The 22,318-nt window shown below is 46.2% G+C and overlaps 1 protein-coding gene across 9 annotated transcripts in view; it reads left to right on the forward strand.

Moving 5' to 3' along the window:
- Nucleotides 1-22,318, forward strand: part of PTPN3 (protein tyrosine phosphatase non-receptor type 3) — a 113,564-nt gene that overhangs the window by 85,169 nt on the left and 6,077 nt on the right. For all 9 annotated transcript variants that reach the window (XM_067040983.1, XM_067040982.1, XM_067040986.1 and 6 more), the window contains 5 exons: nucleotides 398-558; nucleotides 12,554-12,644; nucleotides 12,926-12,987; nucleotides 14,935-15,081; nucleotides 21,349-21,477. In XM_067040983.1, the coding sequence (XP_066897084.1) occupies nucleotides 398-558; nucleotides 12,554-12,644; nucleotides 12,926-12,987; nucleotides 14,935-15,081; nucleotides 21,349-21,477 (590 nt within the window). The remainder of the gene's footprint in view (nucleotides 1-397; nucleotides 559-12,553; nucleotides 12,645-12,925; nucleotides 12,988-14,934; nucleotides 15,082-21,348; nucleotides 21,478-22,318) is intronic.

Genomic DNA, 22,318 nt, shown 5'->3' on the forward strand with positions numbered 1-22,318 from the left:
TGCCCGTTTTAAGGGAGCAAATGAAAAAGAACGGAGAAGGAAGGAAAGGGGCGGTAGAAGAATAACCAGGTCACAGAGAGCAAAGGGAGAAAGTGTGTTTTCTTTAAAAACGTCCTTTCCCTTTCTCTTACCTTTGGCAAAAGCCTCTTGAGTACTAAACACCGTCATTTAAAACTAACCAGCAAGGTTAGTATGTCATTTTGTATAATTAGTACATATTGAATCATTCAACAAGAAGTTGTATCTTTGGTGAAAATGATTACCGTGTGCTTAGTCATTTAATAAGATGTTTTAAACCATCTGCATTCAGATGTCGTAAGTGTAAATTGCGGGGAGGAATCCCATCACCCAGCAGGTGGCTGCACAAGCCAGACAAGCTCTTTCTTGTCCGCTACAGCCGTCCACTCGTTTGCTGATATCAAATCTGAAGATGAACTGAACCAGCTTTTCCCAGAGGCCATTTTCCCCGTGTGTCCGGAGGGTGGGGACACGCTGGAGGGATCCATGGAACAGCTAAAGAAGGGCCTCGAAAGTGGGACGGTGCTCATCCAGTTTGAGGTAAGAGACCCCCAGTGCCTCGGTGGGCTGCTTAGCTGCCGCCAGGTCATCTAAGTCACCAGGCAGCTGTGCTCATGGAGGGACCGCAGAGGGACTCATGACCTCAGGGAGAAAGCGGGCTGGGGACCATGGGCCATCGCTTGCCCCCCGTTCTAGTAACGATCAGGAGTCAGGGAGAAACGACGGAAATCGAGGAGGTGGGGCTCTGAGCATATTTAGCTGTCAACGCAAAAGCTCAGAACACTCGGCAGTCGAAGGTAGTGGAGAGGCAGCATGGGTGGGTGCAGAGGGATATGATGGAGGAGCTGGGCCCCGTGAGGGCACAGGGGCTGGGCTTCCCAAGTCCCCCAGAACCGTGTGGACCCGAAACCAGAGTCAGACCACGCCTTCCCTCCCCAGGAGCGACCTCTGCTCATGGGATTGAGACTGTTGACAAAGGCACACGCAGAGACTTTACAAAAGAAAGTAGGACCCAAGGAGAGACTGTTTTCTTTCTTTTTTTTTTTTTTTTTTTTTTGCGGTACGCGGGACTCTCACTGTTGTGGCCTCTCCCGTTGCGGAGCACAGGCTCCGGACGCGCAGGCGCAGCGGCCACGGCTCACAGGCCCAGCCACTCCGCGTCACATGGGATCTTCCCGGACCGGGGCACGAACCTGCGTCCCCTGCATCGGCAGGCGGACTCTCAACAACTGTGCCACCAGGGAAGCCCGAGACTGTTTTCAAGTCAGCTTTACTGATCACTAACAGAATGAAAACACAATATGTTTGTCTTCCACATTTTTAAAAAGCTGTAGAAAACAGAGTAGTTCGTGCAGTAAAAAGATAAGGGAAGAGCACAAAGAAGCATAAAGTAGGCCAATGAAAGAAAATTGATCATGATTAATGACAACTTACACAGTCTGGATTCCTAAATTAGGAAAGAGAGTCTCAGGTCAGATTCAAAAGCAGAAATCTGCACTGCATAGTTTATTAGAAAGTTGTATAAAGGAAAAAGTCACAGAAGCAAAACTAGGAAATTTATCAAATATATGTGACTGCATATTGATTCAGGAAAGCATGAGTAATGTGAGTATCAAACAAGAAAGAAGCAAAGCAGAGACTCTTGAGCGAGAGAAAGGTTTATTCTATAATGGTGTAAGGAATAGAATGTAAATAAAGTACATTATTAAAGCAATGTGTACTGAACAATAGTAAAAAGTAAAACCCACAAGTGAAACGTGAATTGACCCCACCAAAAACAATAGGGAATTTTGAACTTAACAGCCTTTACAGATAATATAGACAAAAAATAAGCTGAAATCAGGATAAGAGGGTAGGAATAATATAATTACTTGGATAGAATTATTGATAGACATATACTGAACATCTACAAAGAGAGATAGCTCTTTTTTCCAGTGGCCTGCAGGAGGCTAGGTAGGCTTAAGATTTTAAAAGAAGAAAATGTAGAAGTTGTATTCTCTGGCTTTGCATTGCAAAAAAGCTCAAAATTGAGACATACTTTTTAAAAAATTTTTATTTTGTTTATTTTTGGCTGCATCTTCTTTGCTGCATGCGGCTTTTCTCTAGTTGCAGCAAGCAGGGGCTACTCTTCATTGCGGTGTGTTGGCCTCTCATTGCAGTGGCTTCTCTTGTTGCGGAGCATGGGCTCTCGGTGTGAGGGATTCAGTAGTTGTGGCTCACGGGCTCTAGAGCACAGGCTTAGTAGGTGTGGCACACAGGCTTAGTTGCTCCGCAGCATGTGGGATCTTCCTGGACCAGGGCTCGAACCCGTGTTCTTTGCGTTGGCAAGCGGATTCTTAACCACTGCGCCACCAGTGAAGCCCCGAGACATACATTTTTAAACACTAAAACTCAATTATTTTTACACACTCTCCAAAATAATTGAAACAAGGAACACTTAAAAGCCAGAATATATCAGTTTTATTCTTTTTGGAGGGAGTTGGAAGGGAAAGTCAGAGGGGAACGGCACTGTGGAGTCATTTGTTCTTTCATTCAACGAGTATTAGGTATTCACCATGTGCCAAATGCTAGATCAGGAACACAGTGAGGGAGGAGAAGGGGGATTTCTGACCCCAAGGAGCTTACGGTCTAATTTTGGTATATTTGTGGGAATGTATCACGAGTCCCAGAAACAGCTAAAGACCAAGATAGGGTGAGATTTCATTCCACAGACTGTATGCTCTGTAGGGACTGGAGGTGAGAGGATCCCAGGCGGTCCTCTGGGGTGAGATGTAGTGTTAATAGAGGGTGGATGGGATTAGTGTGGAGGGGAGGGTATTCCAGGAGGGTCACAGCCTCCTGGACCCTAATGCAGACTAAGCTCAGAGGGTGTCAGGTAGGGAAACAGGCCTCCCGGGGGTGAGCAGCGCTCACGGAATCCTGGGAGACATGTCCAGGTGATGGAAGCCCTTCACCCAAGGCGAACCGGGTCTCTTTGATAAGATTGTCCACAAGGAGGCGCTGTGGGCTCTTGGTGAGGAAAAATACGGTGCCTGGTCTTGACCTGGTGCTCCAGAAAATCCCCTCCACTTGCATGTTTTACCTATGGGAATCCCCTATCAGGGTTTCCTTGAACAATGTTCATTGAAATTCATTAGGAAGATAAAAAGTGCTTTAGAAAGAAGTACCCACTTGTCCCCTTGCGGGTTTTTTTTGTGGTAAGCGGGCCTCTCCCGTTGCGGGGCCGCTCCGCGGCATGTGGGATCCTCCCGGACCGGGGCACGGGCACGAACCCGCGTCCCCTGCGTTGGTAGGCGGACTCTCAACCACTAAGCCACCAGGGGCGCCCCCCTCCCCCCCACACCGCGTTTTTAAGTAGTATTTCTCAAAGGGTGACGCCCTGACCATCTGTATGGATATCACCTGAGGAGCTTGTTTAAATGGGCGCAGCCCTTAGCTACTGAATCAGCCGCACTGGGAGGGGGCCTGGCTATGGCTTCTTAACAAGATCACCAGGAGGTTTTAATGCACAAGCTGATCCTGCGGGTGGGAGAGTAAAGATCGTACCAGAACCATTGTCCCGCTGCTGTCCATCCTGAGTCCTGCCTTTAGAGCTTATGGTTGGACTACAGAAGAAATAAGATATGGAGAACATAGAATTTTTAGGGTTAAATTTTAGTACGTACACATTTCCTTCATTTAGTTTAAACATTTCCCAGAAATTAAGTCGAAAAACCTTCTTTTTAAATAAATAAATTTTGACGGAATTCCAAAATACAGAACAGATAACAGCAGATCTGCCTTGTGACAGAGCTGGTGGGATCCATGGAGCCCTGCCTCCGTCTCCACACTGCCCCCCAAGGACCCCTAGACTGTGGAACACAATTTAACAACCACTGCTAGAGGTGGGAGAAGTTGTCTTACATAGCTGCTAGAGGAGGGGACTCCTAAAGGAAGACAAAGGGAAGCCTTTAATACGCACTTACTATGTGCCAAGGGCTTATAGGCATCGTCTCACAGCAGCCTGCGGTAGGGCTGGATCAGAGTCTTGGAGAGGTTATCTCACAGTAAATGGCACAGCCTGATTGGAAACCAGGCAGGCTTAACTCATGGAGCTTGTTCCCTTAACAGCTGTAGAACCTTTGTGAAACTATATAGGTAGCAACAACGTGCTGTTTCTATGTGAGAGTTGTTAGAATAGCATGACATCAGAGCTAGAAAAGATCTGAGATGCTGTCTAGCCACGTGGAGCCAAGCAGCCTTCAAATCCTGACTCTACCACTCATTTCCTGTGTGACCTCAGGCACATCCCTTAACCTCTGTAGCCTCTACTTCCCCATCTGTAAATTGGGTGTTTCGTGGGCTGGTTTTAAGAGTTAGACGAGATAGATACTTAATGCGTTGTCTGACGCACGGTCAGGGTGCAAAAAGCAACAACTATTATCATTTATAAATAGAGGAGTCTAAAGAACCTGCCCGGTCCACACAAGAGGTGGAACCCAGCGCTGTCTGACTCCCAGAGTCGGCTATTCTGGTTCCCCACCTGCTTCTCCTCCAGTGCCGTCAGCAGGTGGGCGGCTTGGCTGTCGGAGGCTGTGCTCTGAATGGGAGCAGGAAGTGGGGGCTGGTTCCTAGCAGGTGCCCATGCCACCCACTCCGTGGCACAAAGGGCCTGTCCTGGGGTAGCTGGGCAGTGGATGGAATCCCTCTTGGGATGACAAGCTGGTATTCAGCAAAGCTTGCTTTGAAGCATTTTCTTCATTAATGGAATTCCCCTGTCCCTCCCATGGCTTTCAGAAACAGTTACAAATGTGTTCCAGAGGGTGTTTGGTCCCAGCTGTAATAAAAGCACGCTTAATCATTAGCATTTCTATAGCACTTTGGAGTCTACCGAGTGTGTCTCACATATGTTGTCTCAGTTGACTCTCACAGCAATTCCGTGAGACAGATATGGCCACAATTATTTGCATCACTCCTTTATAAGTGGAGAGAACAAGGCTCAGAGGCTACGGAGCTTGCCCAGTGTCACCCAGCCGGTCAGAGACAGAGCTGGGATTAGAATCTATGTTGAAAAGTCCATTGTCAGAGCTCACAGGTATGACCCAGTTCTTCACTCAACCTCTGATATGAGCCCTTCCCTCCAGGAGCCACACAGTGTGAGCTACTCAATGTGAGCAGTTTGCCAGCATTTGTGACCAGCCTTGAACTGCCTAAGTACTGTGTTCAGGCAAGGTAGGGTGTTCCTCTATCTCTCGTATAAAGCTGCCCAGACTTGGGGTTCATGAGGCTCGAAGTCCATTACCACCTCCAGGATGCTCTCCTCCTCTAAAGAGCTCATTGGCTAAGCCCCAGGGTCATTTCTTCCTGAGAGTAATTTGTGGCTCATTTCATGCTCTTTCCCTGAGTTGAGCTTTCTGTTTAGGCAAGGGAAAGGGTGTGCGTTTGGTATAGACAGTGCTGGATAAAAGCGAAGTGATGATGCTAACTGTCCTTTTTGAACGGGTTTCCCAGCAAGCAAAGGCCCCTTGTGTTCATCCTTATCCAATGGCCTTGCAAGCTCTTTGGAGACTTGTGGAATGCAGCTGATAGAAAACGAGAAACATTTATCCTCCCACCTCTCAGGACTGATGAGTTAGAGCAGTGGCTACAGGGCTCCACCAAAGGTCGAGTCAAACTCGATACCCCCGCCCCTCCCACCTCAGCATCTTCCCTCTTTGCCAAAACCAGAAGCCATCTTTTTCTCTCTTCTGACCACTGTTTCTCCCGAACCCACTCCTACATCATCCATTATAAGAAACATCCATTCCTGTCAAAACAGGTGAGTTACTGGTTGCTGTGATCATTATAAAAGTTGATCTGGGCTTCCCTGGTGGCGCAGTGGTTGAGAGTCCGCCTGCCGATGCAGGGGACGCGGGTTCGTGTCCCGGTCCGGGAGGATCCCACATGCCGCGGAGCAGCTGGGCCCGTGAGCCACGGCCGCTGAGCCTGCGCGTCCGGAGCCTGTGCTCCGCAACGGGAGAGGCCACAACAGTGAGAGGCCCGCGTACCGCAAAAAAAAAAAAAAAAAAGTTGATTTGGAAGGACATAGGCAGCTGAAGACTTACACGTGTAGATGTACCTTCAAGATTAGAGCTCATACTAAAAGTTTTTTTTTAATTTTTCAAAATTTTTTTTTCTTTTAAGAAAGGCAGACATTATCAAGTATTAACACTTGGAATACAGGGAGTGAACTGCGGGCTTTGGAATGACCACATGAAGTGGCCTTTACATTGCAAGTGCCGGGGACCAATTTAAAGGAATTGCCACCCCACCTCATTGTCAAGTATTTATCTGTGAAAGGGACGCTGCAAGAATACTTGAGTGTGCCAGCGCTGGGATCTGCATTTGGTACTGTGATTTAAAGTAGCACTGTTAAAAATAATAATAAAGTAGCACTATTGAAAGTCCCGGAACTGCCAGCAACAATGTCAGTTCATTTCAGCAAACCTTTACAGGAAGGTAGGGAGAAACTCTGAGTACCCCGTCAGCAGTGTCCTTGCCCCCTGACTGGGTCAGGTACAAGGGAAAGTGGAAGTCCACAGTGTGGACGAGCTGACCATGAGCCGTAAGTTGTTCTTACGTCTGCAAAGTGGAGGACAACCTCTGGAGGCCTTCATGAAAAGCGGGCCACCCTTAGCTTAGTTACATGCCTCCATGCCACCTCTCGTCCTGCTTTACTCAAGTGCTTTGTACCCTTTGTCCAAAGCAGCAGATCCCGTTATTCCTCGACTCTGAACATTTTATTGAGCACCTACTATGTAGCAGGGCACAGTGCTGGCCTAGGGTTTATGGTGGTGAACAGAACAAACAAGACACCTGCCTTCATGGAGACCGCGGTTTAGTGCTTGATACAGAAAGCACAGTAAATAGCTGTTTTGAAAGTCGTTGCCCTGCACTAGACTCTGGGTCATTGCCAAGGGCATGAGAGGGAGTCCGTTTCTACTATTTGCTCTCCTTACTCATTGTCCCTTCCAGTCTCTCCATTTTTATTTTTCTTTTTGTCTTTTCCTTTTTTCTTCCCCCTTCTTGGGTTCTCAGTCTGCAAGAACTCCAGTAAGAACTCCCCCTTCACCTGGTTGTACAGTTGATGAGGTGCTTGCTTCCACCGTGCCAGCCCTTGCCAGCATCCACTGGTTGGAGCCAGTTGGGTGTCCAAAGCCTTTATCTGAGTGATGTGAGCAGGTTTCACATCTTTGGTTGGGCCAAAAGTCTGAGGAGATCAGAGTCACCTCCTGATGCCCTCTCTCTACTTTTAGATGACTTTTTCAAAGGAGGAATGTTTCAACTGGAAAACTGTATGTCTTATCCAACCCTGAACTGTGCTGGTCAACTCCAGCTCCCACTGTTCAGTTTTTGTCTTTGGAGGCCAGAGCCGGTGATATTGATGCTGCAATTTAAATACGGTTGTTCCATAGCAAACCCTCTCAGCTGATCTTCTTATAATTCACCCTTACTTTCACAGCTGCTTAGCACTACACTCTGATATGATGAGAACAAAGCACTTGAGGACATAAAAATTAAGATTTTAATAAAACTAAGTGATCTTATAACACTGTCCCTGTGACAGTGTTATGAGAGATATGATGAGAACAAAGCACTTGAGGACATAAAAATTAAGATTTTAATAAAACTAAGTGATCTTATAACACTGTCCCTGTGACCTTCTCCAGCCTCCGGATTGCTCTCATTCTAGGGCAGAATTTAAGGGATCTTAAAGGCTAAGAGCTCTTGCCTGCTTCACATACCTTTAGCCCAAGAATGAACAAAGCAAACTGTGTCATTCCAGTGAGCAGTTCTTGAAAGAGCCTTTTCTCAAATTCTGTCTAATATAATAGTCTTCAGCTCATTACCTCCCATCCCTGATCCTTCCAGAAAGACACACCTGTGTTTCCAGCATATCACTGTCCACTCCGGACCACCCTTCTCTGGGCAGTGTTTTCACACCCAGCCGGCCATGCAGCTCACAAGGTCTGGAGAAGAGTCCATAAATTAAAAGAACTTGAAAACCAACTGCTAACACCTTCAGAAACTAAGTGTATGAATAGCACTGAAGCAATTCAGTGGGAATAGGGTTCAATGTTAGCCTTGGCAAGGCAGGCATAAGAATGAGTGTGTTGTCAATCCTTCTAAAGGCAAAAAAAAAAAAAAAAAAAAAAAAATCTTAGCTTTGTTCACCCAACTTTTTGTAAAAAATTTTTAATTTTATATATATATTTATTTTGTTGTAGTTCTTTTTCTCACTTCAGTCATTTGAATTTTTTTATATAAATTTATTTATTTATTTTTGGCTGCGTTCAGTCTTCATTGCTGTCGTTGCGGTACGCAGGCTTCTCATTGCGGTGGCTTCTCGTCATGGAGCACGGGCTCTAGGCACACGGGCTTCAGTAGTTGCAGCATGTAGGCTCGGTAGTTGTGGCACACAGGCTTAGTTGCTCCGCGGCATGTGGGATCTTCCTGGAGCAGGGCTAGAACCCGTGTCCCCTGCATTGGCAGGTGGATTCTTAACCACTGTGCCACCAGGGAAGTCCCCAGTCATTTGAATTTTTTTAAATTCACATTATAATAATTCAAGTGATTCAGAAATAGCCAAAGTAAAATTTATTGTCTTCTGACCCCCCTCTCATTTAGCTTCTCTCTGTGTTGAAATTTACAAATAACAATTTGGTGTGTACCCTTGCATACTTGTTCCAATGATCTTGCAAATGTATTTTATACACACATATACATAAGTGCACACACGTATGTAATATACACATTGTGCGTATGCTGCTATGTGTAGAAATGGGATCACCACTGTATTATTCTGTAACTTTCATTTTTCCCTTAAATAGATGAGTGGAATCTGTACTTTTAGTCTATCTTATTGTCTCTATTACTTGCACATAACTTTGTGGTATAACTGTATCAGAATTTAAGTCAACACTTTTCCCTGTTGGGAAATATTCAGGCTGTTGCCAGTTTTCTGCTAAAGAAAATATTTTGCCGCCAATAAATTTCTTTGATATGTATCTTTGTGCATTTCTGTCAGATAAAGTCCAGGGTGTGCATATTTAAAAATTTGAAGACAGTGCTATGGTACTTTATTTTGTATTTTATTTTTAATACTTTACAATCCTATCAACAGATCATTACTGCTGAGATACATTCATATCCTTGTTGTGATTAAAGCCTTTTGCTAGATTTGTGCTCTTCCGCTAGACCATCTCAAGTTGATTACATTTACACTTTTGGTGGGGTTTTTTTTTGGTGCATTGGGTCTTCGTTGTGGTGTGCAGCCTTCTCATTGCGGTGGCTTCTCTTGTTGCGGAGCTCAGGCTCTAGGCGTGCGGGCTTCAGTAGTTGTAGCACATGGGCTCAGTAGTTGTGGCTCCTGGGCTCTAGAGCACAGGCTCAGTAGTTGTGGCTCATGGGCCTAGTTGCTCTGCAGCATGTGGGATCTTCCGAGACCAGGACTCGAACTCGTGGCCCCTGCATTGGCAGGCAGATTCTCAACCACTGCAGCATCAGGGAGGCCCTACGCTTTTGTTATTTGGAAAAGAATAACTTTTTACCTCCAGGTTAGCTTTACTGGTTATATTCATTCAATTGGATTTCACTTCTATGCAGTTAGTCAGTTAGAACCAAATTTTCATTTAGGGGAATTTGACTGACTCAGATATTCTCCTCCTCCCAGAATCAAACCAAAACTTCTAATAAATTGTGAATTTATTTTAAGAAGGAGCCCAGAGAGTTTATTAAAGCTCACAGAACTTTAAGAAGTTGCTTAGTGGCTACTTGATTGTTATGAACTGAAATTGTAAAGATGATTAATAGTTGAGCTTAGGGAAAGATTGGAAATTCTGAACATTTGGAAAATGTATGAGACATAACATAATTATCATTACCAAAAATGTCTATGCTAATTCTCTCCTGGTGATTTCTGTGCAATTTGTTTAATAAAAGAACTGGTAAGAGAAAAAGCAGACCAACAGAGGCTGGTTTATAAAGCAAGAAATACAATTTGCAAAAATATACAGGGAAGGACATTGTTCTACCTCCCTATTCAAATTGCAAACACATTTTAGTTGATGATACTGGCCGCAATTTGGTGGACTAACATTCTCATACACCCCTGGAGGGCAACTCCATTGTGTGTGTGTGTGTGTGTGTGTGTGTGTGTGTATCAAAGTCCTCAAAAATATGATTTAATGCAGTAATTCTGTTCCTGGGAGTTTATAATAGTAAAAAATTAAAAACAGTCTAATCAAGAAGTAGAATAAAAGTTAAAATATGAAAACTTTATAGATTGTTGAGCCAGTAAAAATCATGTGTATAAAGAATACTTCAAGTATTTAAATGACACAGGGAGCTAGACACTATATAATAAGTGGGAAAAACAGCCTTCAAAATTATAGTGGTATTTCCCAGGACACGTCTTGTGAGACGTGAGATCCTCCGTGGCCAAATTAGCTTGAGAAATGCTTAGCTAATCAGAATTTAATAAGGTTATGTACTACAGGACTTGTCTTAGAGATTCATAGAACATAAGGTGACTTGTAATATTTCCCAAATTTCCTTGACCTTGAAACTTTTTCTCAGCAATACCTAGTAGCTTCTTTCAGAATACTTGGGTTCTGTAGAACATAATATGGAAAGTGCTAATAAATGTTCAGTCTCATTTTTTGTTTTTAAAAACATAGTGATATCTGTGTATTTTATGTGTTTACACATATAATTACATATGTTTGTATACATGTGTGTGTGAAAAAAAAAGCTGGAGAAGATAGATGAAGAAGGTCATCTCAGGACTTCCCTGGTGGCGCAGTGGTTAAGAATCCGCCTGCCAATGCAGGGGATACAGGTTTTAGCCCTGGTCTTGAAAGATCTGACATGCCGTGGAGCAACTAAGCCCATGCGCCACAACTGCTGAGCCTGCGCTCTAGAGCCCGCAAGCCACAACTACTGAGCCTGTGTGCCGCAACTACTGAAGCTCATGCACCTAGGGCCCATGCTCCACAACAAGAGAAGCCACAGCAATAAGAAGCCCACTCAGTACAACAAAGAGTAGCCCCCGCTCGCCGCAACTAGAGAAAGCCCTGCCTGCAGCAACAGAGACCCAATGCAGTCAAAATAAATAAATAAATATTTTTTAAAAAAAGGTCATCTCAGGGTTGTGAAATTACTGGTAACTTTTTTCTTTATATTAGTCTGAATTTCTTAAATTTTCTGCAAAAAAAAAAAAAATCACTTCCAACACTGAAAAAAAGTTGTTTTTAAATTCCCATAAAGTTAACTAAAAGCCACTGGTGAATAGTGTTTAACACTCTAGTTTGAAGTGGGGGACACAGTTGTATAGAAAAGAAAACTCAAAAGGGCAAGGGGAAACTTTGAAAGGGGATGGATGTATCTTACGCCTTTATGGTGGTGATGGTTTCATGGGCATATACTTATCCCCAAACTCATCGAGTTGTACGTTAACTATATACCACTTTTTTACATGTCAGTCACACCTCAATAAAATGTCACTTCAAAGAAAAAACCTCAAGCATTGGTGTCAGATCTGAGTTCAGCTTCTGGTGTAAATCGTGAGCAAAGCATTTAGTCACTGCCTCTCACTTACAAAATAAGAATATTATTAATACCTCTCACAGAGCTGTTGTCAACATCACAGGTACAGTACGGATGTGTCTAATATGTGCTTATAAATATGCAAAGATGGTTTTAACTGAATTATTTACTAATGATTGCATGTATAGGGAAATACCTCTTTTTTTTTTTTTTTTTTTTTTCCGGTATGCGGGCCTCTCACTGTTGTGGCCTCTCCCGTTGCGGAGCACAGGCTCCGGACGCGCAGGCCTGGCGGCCATGGCTCACGGGCCCAGCCGCTCCGCGGCATGTGGGATCTTCCCGGACCAGGGCACGAACCCGTGTTTCCTGCATCGGCAGGCGGATTCTCAACCACTGCGCCACCAGGGAAGCCCGGGAAATACCTCTTTAAATGAATGTTTAAATGAAGTTTACTATGTATTGGAATAAATGTTTTTACCGTGGAAGTATACTTCTGAAATGAATGAAATGAAATGCTCTTGTTCTTAGCAAAGAATGTGGTTCACGCCATTAAATTGGAGGGAAGTGTTTTTAGACTAATGTAAATGATTTCCATTTAATTTTTAGTCAGAATTCTTTCTTTTTCTCTACTTGCTTTTAGCTCTTGTCAAATAATTGTCATAAAGATGAGGTTTTACTTAACTGTGATCCATTATCTGTGACTCACACCCCTTCTTATGACTTTTCCTCAAAGATCATCATGTTAAAAAAAATATTATTGACAAATTTAGTCAGTTTCTCATGGGATTGTAGAATTTATTATTGGGAAGAGTTTTCTCTTAATATATGAAATCACTGTTAAATGTTAAGATTTTGGTGCTGTGACTGGTAAACTTTACTGATAAATTATGTTCTCACACTCTCTCCATAGCTGTTTTTTGAAATGTTTTTTTTTTGTTGTTGTTTTTTTACTTCTCTATTTGTCATATAGCAACTCTACAGAAAGAAGCCCGGTTTGGCCATCACATTTGCAAAGCTGCCTCAAAATTTGGACAAAAACCGATACAAAGATGTACTGCCTTGTGAGTATCCGGCGTGAATACCTCCTCCCTGCCACCACACACACACTGAGATAATGTTTCCCTTTTTAAAACAGATTGTCTGGTATTCTGGAACGATTTTCAGTGTGTCTGTAAACACCACCGTCTTTACTGCAGCCATTTCAAACTCTGAACAGTTGGGGAATAGTGTTTATGCTAATGAGGCGAGAGCTGCAGATGGGGCTGGGAACTGAACTCTTGTTTACTCGGTGCGATAAAAGTAACACTAGGAATAATCAGTAAATGTCTTGCTCTCCCCACAGATGACACCACCCGGGTATTATTGCAGAGAAACGAAGATTATATTAATGCAAGTTATGTGAATGTAAGTTAAAAATCTGGATCATGAGAAAAAGCACATTAATCACCGCAACAAGCATGACAGCGGCGTGTGAGGTGCTTTGCAGTTTGGCAAAGTGCTTTTCCGTTCACCCCCTCATTTCATCACCACAGCAGCCACTGAGGGAAGGCAGAATAGTCTTATTTTACAGAGGATGAAGCTAAGGTTCAGAGACATTTAATGATTTGAAAAGTCACAAAGCTAACGGAAGGTGAGACCAAAACTCAGATTCTGTGTCTCTGACTACATCATCCACATGCCTTCCGTCCTCAACTGCAGACATTTAGGTGTTCTGTTGTTTTGGCCACTGGTATGTTTGTAACTTTCTGTGTTTTTCCCCCATGTCATTACATCCCGCCTAAAAATAAGAAAAATGAAACCACCTCTGGGCATATAACCCAAAAACAAAAGGTAAAAGATTTCACATGTTGTGGGGAAAACATTCATTTCACTCTGAAAGTGCATCTTGGGCAACTTAGCCTCTCTGAACCTCAGTTTTCTTGATCTAAACCAGGGGTCAGCACACTTCTTCTGTAGAGGGCCAGACAATAAATATTTTGGTCTCTGCAAGCCAAGAGACAAAATTGAGGATATTAATTGGTAGTTATATAGCCGTTTAAAACGCAACCGTGTGAAAACACAAAAAGAGCACCTTTGGCTTGCAAAGTGACAGTTAAATTTGGTCTTCAGCCCGTAGCTTACCAACCTCTGATCTAAATGAACAGATGACTTTTCAAGTTCTCAGGTTATATATAGCATGATATCAAGAACCACCAGCAAGAATGGGTCTGATCAGAGATTCCACTTATTCAAAAGCATCTGTGGGATTCATTGACCCTCACTTCAACATTCCTGGTGTCCTGCAAGCAGAGCAGCAGAAATGGTGGGGCTGCTAACACCACACAGTCCTGGGGTGGGGACTGGCTGAGACCAGGGCTGAGGAAGCCTTTAACCTAAGCACCAACCAAACCATGAGTTAGGCACCTCCATTTTCCTTTCCCATCTAAGAATGAGTGAATCACAATGCCACTCCAAAGCTCAGCCAGTTCTGAGTGTTCTTTCATAGAAAAGACTTAGTTTAGAAGTCAAAGGAGAGCAGGGTGGGAGAGGGGCACTGAGGACAGTTGAAAGCATTTTGACCTCTAGCATTAATCAACTCAGACGGTAACTATGTGAGGTGATGTGTTCATGAACTTGACTCTAGGAATCATTTCACAGTGTATACATATATCAAACCATCGTGTTGTACACCTTAAATATGTACAATTTTTATTTGTCAGTTATACCTCAGTAAAGCTGGGGCTGGGAGGGAGATTGATCAACTCAATGGTACAAACATTGGCAGCCATGCAGGAAGCAAAGTGGAACAGCAGTTGGTGGGATAAGCCTGTATGCTTACGCTTCAAAGGAAATAAATATTTTGATAGAAAACCCTGCATAGGGAAATATGTGAGCATGAAGATTGGCATGTGTTGCTGGAAAGGCAGTTACCCAATACTGGTTATATTTAGGACACAGCGGTGAAGGTCATTTAAACTCTTTTCCATTTCGTAGGTCCACTTCTGATTTCTGATTATCACCTATTGACTATCACGTAGTTTTATCTTAAATATCTAATGCTACTATTATTGTTAAATACCTTTGAAGCTTTTTTTTTTTGGCCACAAAGCTTGTGGGATCTTAGTTCCCAGACCAGGGATCGAACCTGCGCCCCCTGCAGGGGAAGCGTGAAGTCTTAACCCCTGGACCGCCAGAGAAGTCCCTTTGAAGCATTTTTGAGAGCAGCGTTTTCTTTTATTATTCTTATTGGCCGAAAATTGATAGAGATGTTATTCTGGTGTGATGAGTCACTAACTAAAAGAATGTAAGATCCAGTTCCCTGTCCACCTTGTGGCAGTAACAGATTCTAATGCCTTAACGATCTCTTGCCAGATGGAAATTCCTGCTGCTAACCTTGTGAACAAGTACATTGCCGCTCAGGGACCCCTGCCACATACCTGTGCACAATTCTGGCAGGTAGTCTGGGATCAGAAGTTGTCACTCATCGTCATGTTGACCACTCTCACAGAGCGAGGGCGGGTAAGTGGCTTGATTTCCAATTCAGAAGTGTGCATGTCACACTGTGCTCTGCAGAACGTGGATTTCAGAGCTGGAAAAGGTCTTAATGAAATGTCACCCGGTCCAGCCCCTATGTGACCCATAAATCTCCTGTACAGTAGTCATTTCATTTTTTGTTTGTTTGTTATCCTTCATGCCAAGCTCCTCATGCTGGCCTGTGGAGGTTTTCTTTTATACCAGTTGAATTTTTTTGTTTTTTTCGGTACGCGGGCCTCTCACTGTCGTGGCCTCTCCCGTTGCGGAGCACAGGCTCCGGACGCGCAGGCTCAGCGGCCATGGCTCACGGGCCCAACCGCTCCGCGGCATGTGGGATCTTCCCAGACCGGGGCACAAAGCCGCGTCCCCTGCATCGGCAGGCGGACTCTCAACCACTGCGCCACCAGAAAAGCCCAAGCTACTGATGGACACCTCCAGCGACTGGAAGCTCAGCACTCTTCCTACCCACTCCCTGGCCTTTCCAAGCTAAGGAGTGATCAGACAGCCCCTCCCATTCCTGCCTCCGATCCATTATAACAAGCAGGAAGCCTCTTCACCTTGCCTTACCTGTCCCAGAACCCCTGTTTTAGCTGTGGCCTTACCCACCCAGGACAAGTGCTGGTCCTGAGAAGAGCAGTATGAGTGCCAGGTTCACAGTGGCCATAAAAAGTAGAAGAAATTACCTCTGTCAACCTCTGCTTGTGTTGCAGCAAAACCTAATGCAAAAAAAGAGGTAAGAAGGGCTTAATTAGGAGAGTGATGGGCATCCTGCTGTGCTCAGCCTGCCGTGCATTTTCCATAGGAACAGATCGCTGATTATATAATAGAAGTCAGTGGGCAAGGGATGCTGTGTAGCATGAGTTCTCTAACTTCTGCCTGCATCTGGGTATCTTCATTATGAAACGTTTATCCAGAAACACATTCCAAAATCAAATATAAATTAATTTTGAACCACCTATTTTGAATGATCTTTGTGCCTCTTCCTCCCAGGCCTCTCTTTGGTATGTAGCTCAGAATGCCAAACTGAGCTATGCTGAAAGTCAGAATACAGGATTGGAACGGATAGTATGTTTGAGGAGATCAGGCTACCCTCTCACCCAAAACAGCAAAATAAGTATTCCTGCTATTTCTAGAGAGACCTGAGGCTTGCACAGGGCTTTCAAGCAGGTTGTCCCAGGCAGATGGCTCCCCCTCCTTGGCTGAAACACTTCCAGGGTCCATCCATGAGTATTCGGCTCTGATTTTTTTTTTTTAATTACAAAAATTTAGTTTTATTTATTTGCTTAGTTTATTTGGTTTTCTTTGCTGGTTCCTCCATCTTTATTTTTTTATTATTTTTTTTCAACATCTTTATTGGAGTATAATTGCTTTACAATGGTGTGTTAGTTTCTCCTTTACAACAAAGTGAATCAGTTATACATATACATATGTTCCCATATCTCTTCTCTCTTGCATCTCCCTCCCTCCCACCCTCCCTATCCCACCCCTCTAGGTGGTCACAGAGCACCGAGCTGATCTCCTGTGCTATGCGGCTGCTTCCCACTAGCTATCCACCCTACGTTTGGTAGTGTATATATGTCCATGCCACTCTCTCACTTTGTCACATCGGCTCTGATTTTTTTTTAAATCCCTCTTTACGACACGCTGAGATCCACATCACTTGGAACCACCACCCCACCTGCTTCTCTTACCTGGAAGAGTCAGTGATAAGTTACCCTTCTCTTCTATGCAATGCCCTTTCAGATATGTGAAAATAATCCTCGACTTCCATTAAGGTGGTGGTCAGCAAAAATTGTCTGGTCTTTGACTCAGTGGTGCTGTTAGCCAGTTTTCCCATTTTGTACTCAAGCATTTGACTCCCGAAACCTACATGCAGCATGCTGGTGGGGCTCTGGAGCCAGACCATCTGGGTTCAGAGCACTGTTCTTCTTGAGCAAGTTATTTAACCTCTCTGACCCTCAGCTTCCCTGAATATAAACTGCAGATAGTAGTGGCGCCTCGGAGGGTTTGTGAAGACTGAGACAATATGTATGAAAAGCTTAGAGAGCTTCCTGTTGCAAGTATCCAGCAAACATTAGCTATTGTGTGTCTGTGTGGCCATGATTATCATCCCCGGGAGGATGAGCCATCAGATCTGGCCTTCTGCATGCCCTTGGGCTCCTTGGGCTTTCCATCTGTCATTCTCTGTGTTGGCTCTCACTCTTAGCTTCTTGTCACTCACAGTCTTGATCAGAATCTCTTCTCTTCACGTAAGTCACCATTTAAAAATGTAAAGGCCCTCAAGAAGCAGTAGAAAGCTCCTTCTAGGGCTTCCCTGGTGGCGCAGTGGTTGAGAGTCCGCCTGCCGATGCAGGGGACACGGGTTCGTGCCCTGGTCCGGGAAGATCCCACATGCCGCGGAGCAACTAAGCCCGTGAGCCATGGCCGCTGAGCCTGCGAGTTCGGAGCCTGTGCTCCGCAACGGGAGAGGCCACGGCAGTGAGAGGCCCGCGTACCGCAAAAAAAAAAAGAAGAAGAAGTTACGTGTAAAAATGCAAAAATCACAAGACAGTGTTTTTAAAGTCTAAGTAAATATTCTTGGCTTCCAGGCTGTGAACCCAAGGCGTGCTTGCCCACACGGTCATGTGCTGTCTCCTAAAAAGAGAGTTAAAGTACTAGGGAGATAATGTTAAAGCTATCCTAGACCCCAAGTGAGAAACTCTCTACGGCATACATGGAAAAAACCACTTTCCCACCGTGTGGTTCTATGCCATTTAATCCAGACCCCATCTCCTCCTAGCCTCCTGCCAAATCCCACACTTTGCAGGCCTTGATCTGGGCCATTGTGGTATGTTATAGATGACAAGACATCGGCCTTGTTGTCTCCACAATCTCCCCATATGAAACTGTGCCATGTTTGCCTGCCTGTCCTGTGACTTTGGAGGACCTAGATACTCCAGGTTTTCTCAGAAACTGTCCGTGGACGTGCTACTCTCCGAGCTCATGAGGTCTTTCAGTGGTGCTGCAACTTCTACGAGCCAACACCTGAACCCATGGGGCAGCCAGGAGCTCTCCTCCCCTGTGTTGGGCTGCTCCTTTCCCCTTCAAAGTTGGCTTGTCCCTTCCCAACTGGGAGGTCATTGTTCTCCTTGGAGAAAAGAGCGGCAGCAGGCGTGGTTAGTGACAGACATCTGCCCCGATGGCTGTCCCTTCTTTCCCTCACTCTGCCTGTTCCAGCTCAGGAGAAAAGGCCCTTTCTTTTTTTTTTTTTTTTGCGATACGCGGGCCTCTCACTGTTGTGGCCTCTCCCGTCGTTGCGGAGCACAGGCTCCGGACGCGCAGGCTCAGCGGCCATGGCTCACGGGCCCAGCCGCTCAGCAGCATGTGGGATCTTCCCGGACCGGGGCACGAACCCGTGTCCCCTGCATCGGCAGGCGGATTCTCAACCACTGCGCCACCAGGGAAGCCCAGAAGGCCCTTTCTTCCATCCAGGAGGCCTCACTTGCACCGGCTGCCCTTGCAGGTCCTGCCCCTCCTGTTTTGTCCCGATTGGAGTCTGCTCTGAACCTGAGCTCCTCCAAGGTCTCCATGTAACCTGGTGGGTTGGTTGGTTGGTTGGTTTCCCAGCCCTTTCTTCCTAATGGAACCCCTTCCGGCTGGTTCTGTCAGGTTAGAGATTCCCATCTCCCACGAGTCGGAGCATTCCCTTCGTACTCTCTGGCCCTGGGAACTTACCTCTGTTGTTTATCAATGGTTGGAAGCCTGTTCTCAAATCCAGGCTACGCGTTTCCTCCCTCTCCTGTTACAAACGCTCAGGTGACCTGAGCCCTGTATCCTGAGGTCCCTTATCTGGTCCTCGCCACCCCGTTGAGTTCCTCCTGATTAGGAGTCGGTCACTCCAGGCCAGCAGCTCTGTCCCCTACTTCTTCTGAGAGATGAAGTTCTCGGCATGTCCCGTTTGCTTTCTCCCAGATTCTGCATTTTACGGAGTGAGCCTCCCCACAGGCGTATAGCTGGCGGGGTCCCCATCGCCGCTCTGTGCTGCACTCAACGTCTGTAGGTGCTGGGAGCCTTGCCCAGAGGCCAGTGGTCAGTGAGGCGCTCCTGCCACAGGATAGCTTTCACTTCTCCCTCTTTTCATTACGACCTAAAACGTTTTCCATTGTGTTCTCCCTTCAGGTCCATGGGTTTCCTCCAAGAGGAAACAGAGGTATAGAGGTATATAGTCTTTCCATTGAAAGGGTCTTCTCCTTCCCCTCCCATCAAGGATGTTTCTTTTGGGGGAAAAAATTACTTTTTACATCTCTATATGCTCCATTTCCTATATGTAGGATCTGACACAAGTAGATTCACTCTCTGAGCCTCAGTTTACTCTTATGCAAAACAGAGACAATGACGGTATCTACCTCATAAGATTGTTCGGAGACCCAGATAAAATAATGTCCATAAAAAGCACCATTTAGTGCTTAGCATATACTGATCAAAAGATAGTAGGCATTAGGGAATCCCCTGGCAGTCCAGTGGTTAGGACTCCCCGCTACCACTGCAGGGGGCCTGGGTTCGATCCCTGGTCAGGGAACTAAGATCCTGCCAGCCACACAGGATGGCCAAAACTGAGGTTCAGAGAAGTGAAGTACCTTGCCCAGGTTTGCAAGTTAGTGGAACTTATCAACCAGGAAGGAAACTCAGGATGTGCACAAACTTCTTGTTCTTTCCGCTACACCCCCAGTGCTTAGAGATCCAAGTAGACCTAAAATCTAAATTTGATCAAGGAGTAAAGAGAATCCAGTTCTGGTCAGATTCACTGGAAGTCTCTGGAAATAGAGGTATTTGTGGCTCAGCCCTGCACGGGCTCTTTGCTTCAGAGCGAAGCTTGCCATCAGCTGTCCTGTGGGCAGGACCCTTGGGAACCTGCAGCAGACAGCTACACCCCCACAGATAAGGAAGCAGATGCAGGCCTGCTGGATGTTGGCTCTGCCTCGGGTTCTATGGACAGCAGTCCTTCGTGTCTTGGAGAAGCTGGGAAGTAGCCACTAACCAAAATACCCAGGTTTAAGGTTTACAGGTAAACTCTTAACGCCGCCTTTTCAGCAGCATGCTTTAATTTCACATATTCACTGTGAGGTTTGAAAATAAGAATAGAAAAGCTCTTTTAAATTACGTGCGTCTGTTGGTTTATACCCCCTTCTCAGCTGTAAGTAAATGTAATTTTTACCCAAGTTGATGCAGCTGTAGGCTTGGAGAGAAAACTTCTTTTTGAATGAGTCAGAATTTGACTTGATGGATCTATGATGGGATAGGCAGCTTGGCCCCGAGCTTTGCTTCGAGTCCAGAGGCAGCAGTGAGACTGCTAGGGAACAAGTTTCAGGATTTGGAAGGGGTAAGAGAAAACGGGAGGGGCCGTGGGGAGCCACAGCAGCCCTGGACCTGGGGCAGCCCACTTAATCCCGCTGAGCCAGGTTTCCTCCTCTGCTGTCCGGCGCGTGTCAGCTCCGTAGGAGTCATATACGAAAGCACTGGTGGGGCCTGCGGCAGCAGTGGTGATAACAGCCACTGTCACCGCTGACCTCTCCCCCCGCAGTGAGCCTGGCACTGCACACCATTCTCTCCAGCCTCTGTCACCATCTGGGAAGCAGGTGCTGGCCTGTCTTTCAGGTGACGAATGTGAAAATCAGAGAGGTTAAGTAGTAGCAGGTTCAAGGTCATAGGGCTCACCGTGGAGGAGAAAATGATCGTAGCAGACGTCGATCTGGCTCCCAGCTGTGTGCTCTTAGCGGCTGTGCCTTGAGGAGTTCCACCTCAAGGGCGTGAGGAGTGGACGCTGAAGGAGGGATGAGGTAGAAAGGGGTGTCGAGAGCAGAGAAGGGGCCAAGAGACGGGGGTGTCGGGTAGAGGTCGCTCCTGAGTCGAGGCCCCATGTCGGAGGCTCTCCTGTCCCTCCAGCAGTTGGACCCTGGTGATGAAGAAGAAAAGTCTGTGTGCTCAAATTCCAGCTCCAGCCGGAGCGAGAGCTGTGGCCAGGCCCCTGGCGGGTTGACCTCCCCACCCCTCCTCAGCTCCCCAGAGGAGGAAGGGAGGTTCCCCCGCCCACCCCTCAGAAAACAGACGCAGCACAGAGTGGCCTCGCCTGCGTCTCTCTTCTCCCAGCAGCTCTCAGCGTACCTGGCGCGAGTGAGAGGGCTCTGGCCAAACATCCAACCCATCTGCCCAGTTAACCGCAACGAGGACCGCCGCACAGCCGAGCCTAACCCCTACCCGCTGGTTCCCTTGCAGACCAAATGCCACCAGTACTGGCCCTATCCTCCCGAGGTCATGGAACACGGCAGCTTTCACATCCGCTGTCAGTCAGAGGACTGCACCATCGCTTACGTGTTCCGGGAAATGCTGGTCACGAACACCGAGGTGAGCATTGCACGGGCGGCGAGCGGTCCAGGGGAGGGCACGGGTCAGAGGCAGGTGCTGAATCAGCGTCCACCGTGGGCCCCGGGGAAGGGCTCTACTTCTAGATCAGTCTGTGTTTTCACCCGGTGGGCATTTCAGTAGATACACAGACGGCCTGGAAAAGAGCCAGCACCCGTGTCCACAGCAGCATATTTCACAATAGCCGACAGGTGGAAACAGCCCAACTGTCCACTGACAGATAAATGGATAAACAGAATGTGGGGTATTCATACGATGGAATCCTAGTCCCCCTTTACAAAGAAGGAAGTTGTGACACATGCTACCGCATGGTTGACCCTTGAAGACATTATGCTGAGTGGAAGAAGCCAGACCCGAGAGGTCAAATACTGTGGGGCTTCTCTTATGCGCGCTACCTGTGGAGTAGTCAGTTCACAGAGACGGAAAGAAGGATGGTGGTTGCCAGGGCTGCACGGCTGGGGAATGCAGTTAGTGTTTAACGGGCACAGCGTTTCAGTTTGGGAAGATGAAAAGGTTCTGGAAAGAATTGTACATAATGTTTAAACATGGTAAACTTCTTGTTATGTGTATTTTGACCATAAAAAAAGAGCCAACGTGGGCGGCCCTAGTACCATAGGAGCAAACGGGGAGAGATCGCTGTGGGCCGAAGTGGTGGAGGAGACATCGGGCAGGAGGTGGCCCCAGCGGAACCCTCAAGAGTGGGTGTGTGGGAGCGTGTGGGAGGCGAGTGGGCCGGAGTTGGCAGAGGCCAGGGCAGGGTGGTACCCAGTGGCAGAAGAGTATCCAGAGACGGGAGCTCCCCGGCTGGAGGCTGGAGCGGGGC

The sequence above is a fragment of the Kogia breviceps genome, chromosome 8 (genome assembly GCF_026419965.1).
Source record: "Kogia breviceps isolate mKogBre1 chromosome 8, mKogBre1 haplotype 1, whole genome shotgun sequence".
Taxonomy (NCBI): domain Eukaryota; kingdom Metazoa; phylum Chordata; class Mammalia; order Artiodactyla; family Physeteridae; genus Kogia; species Kogia breviceps.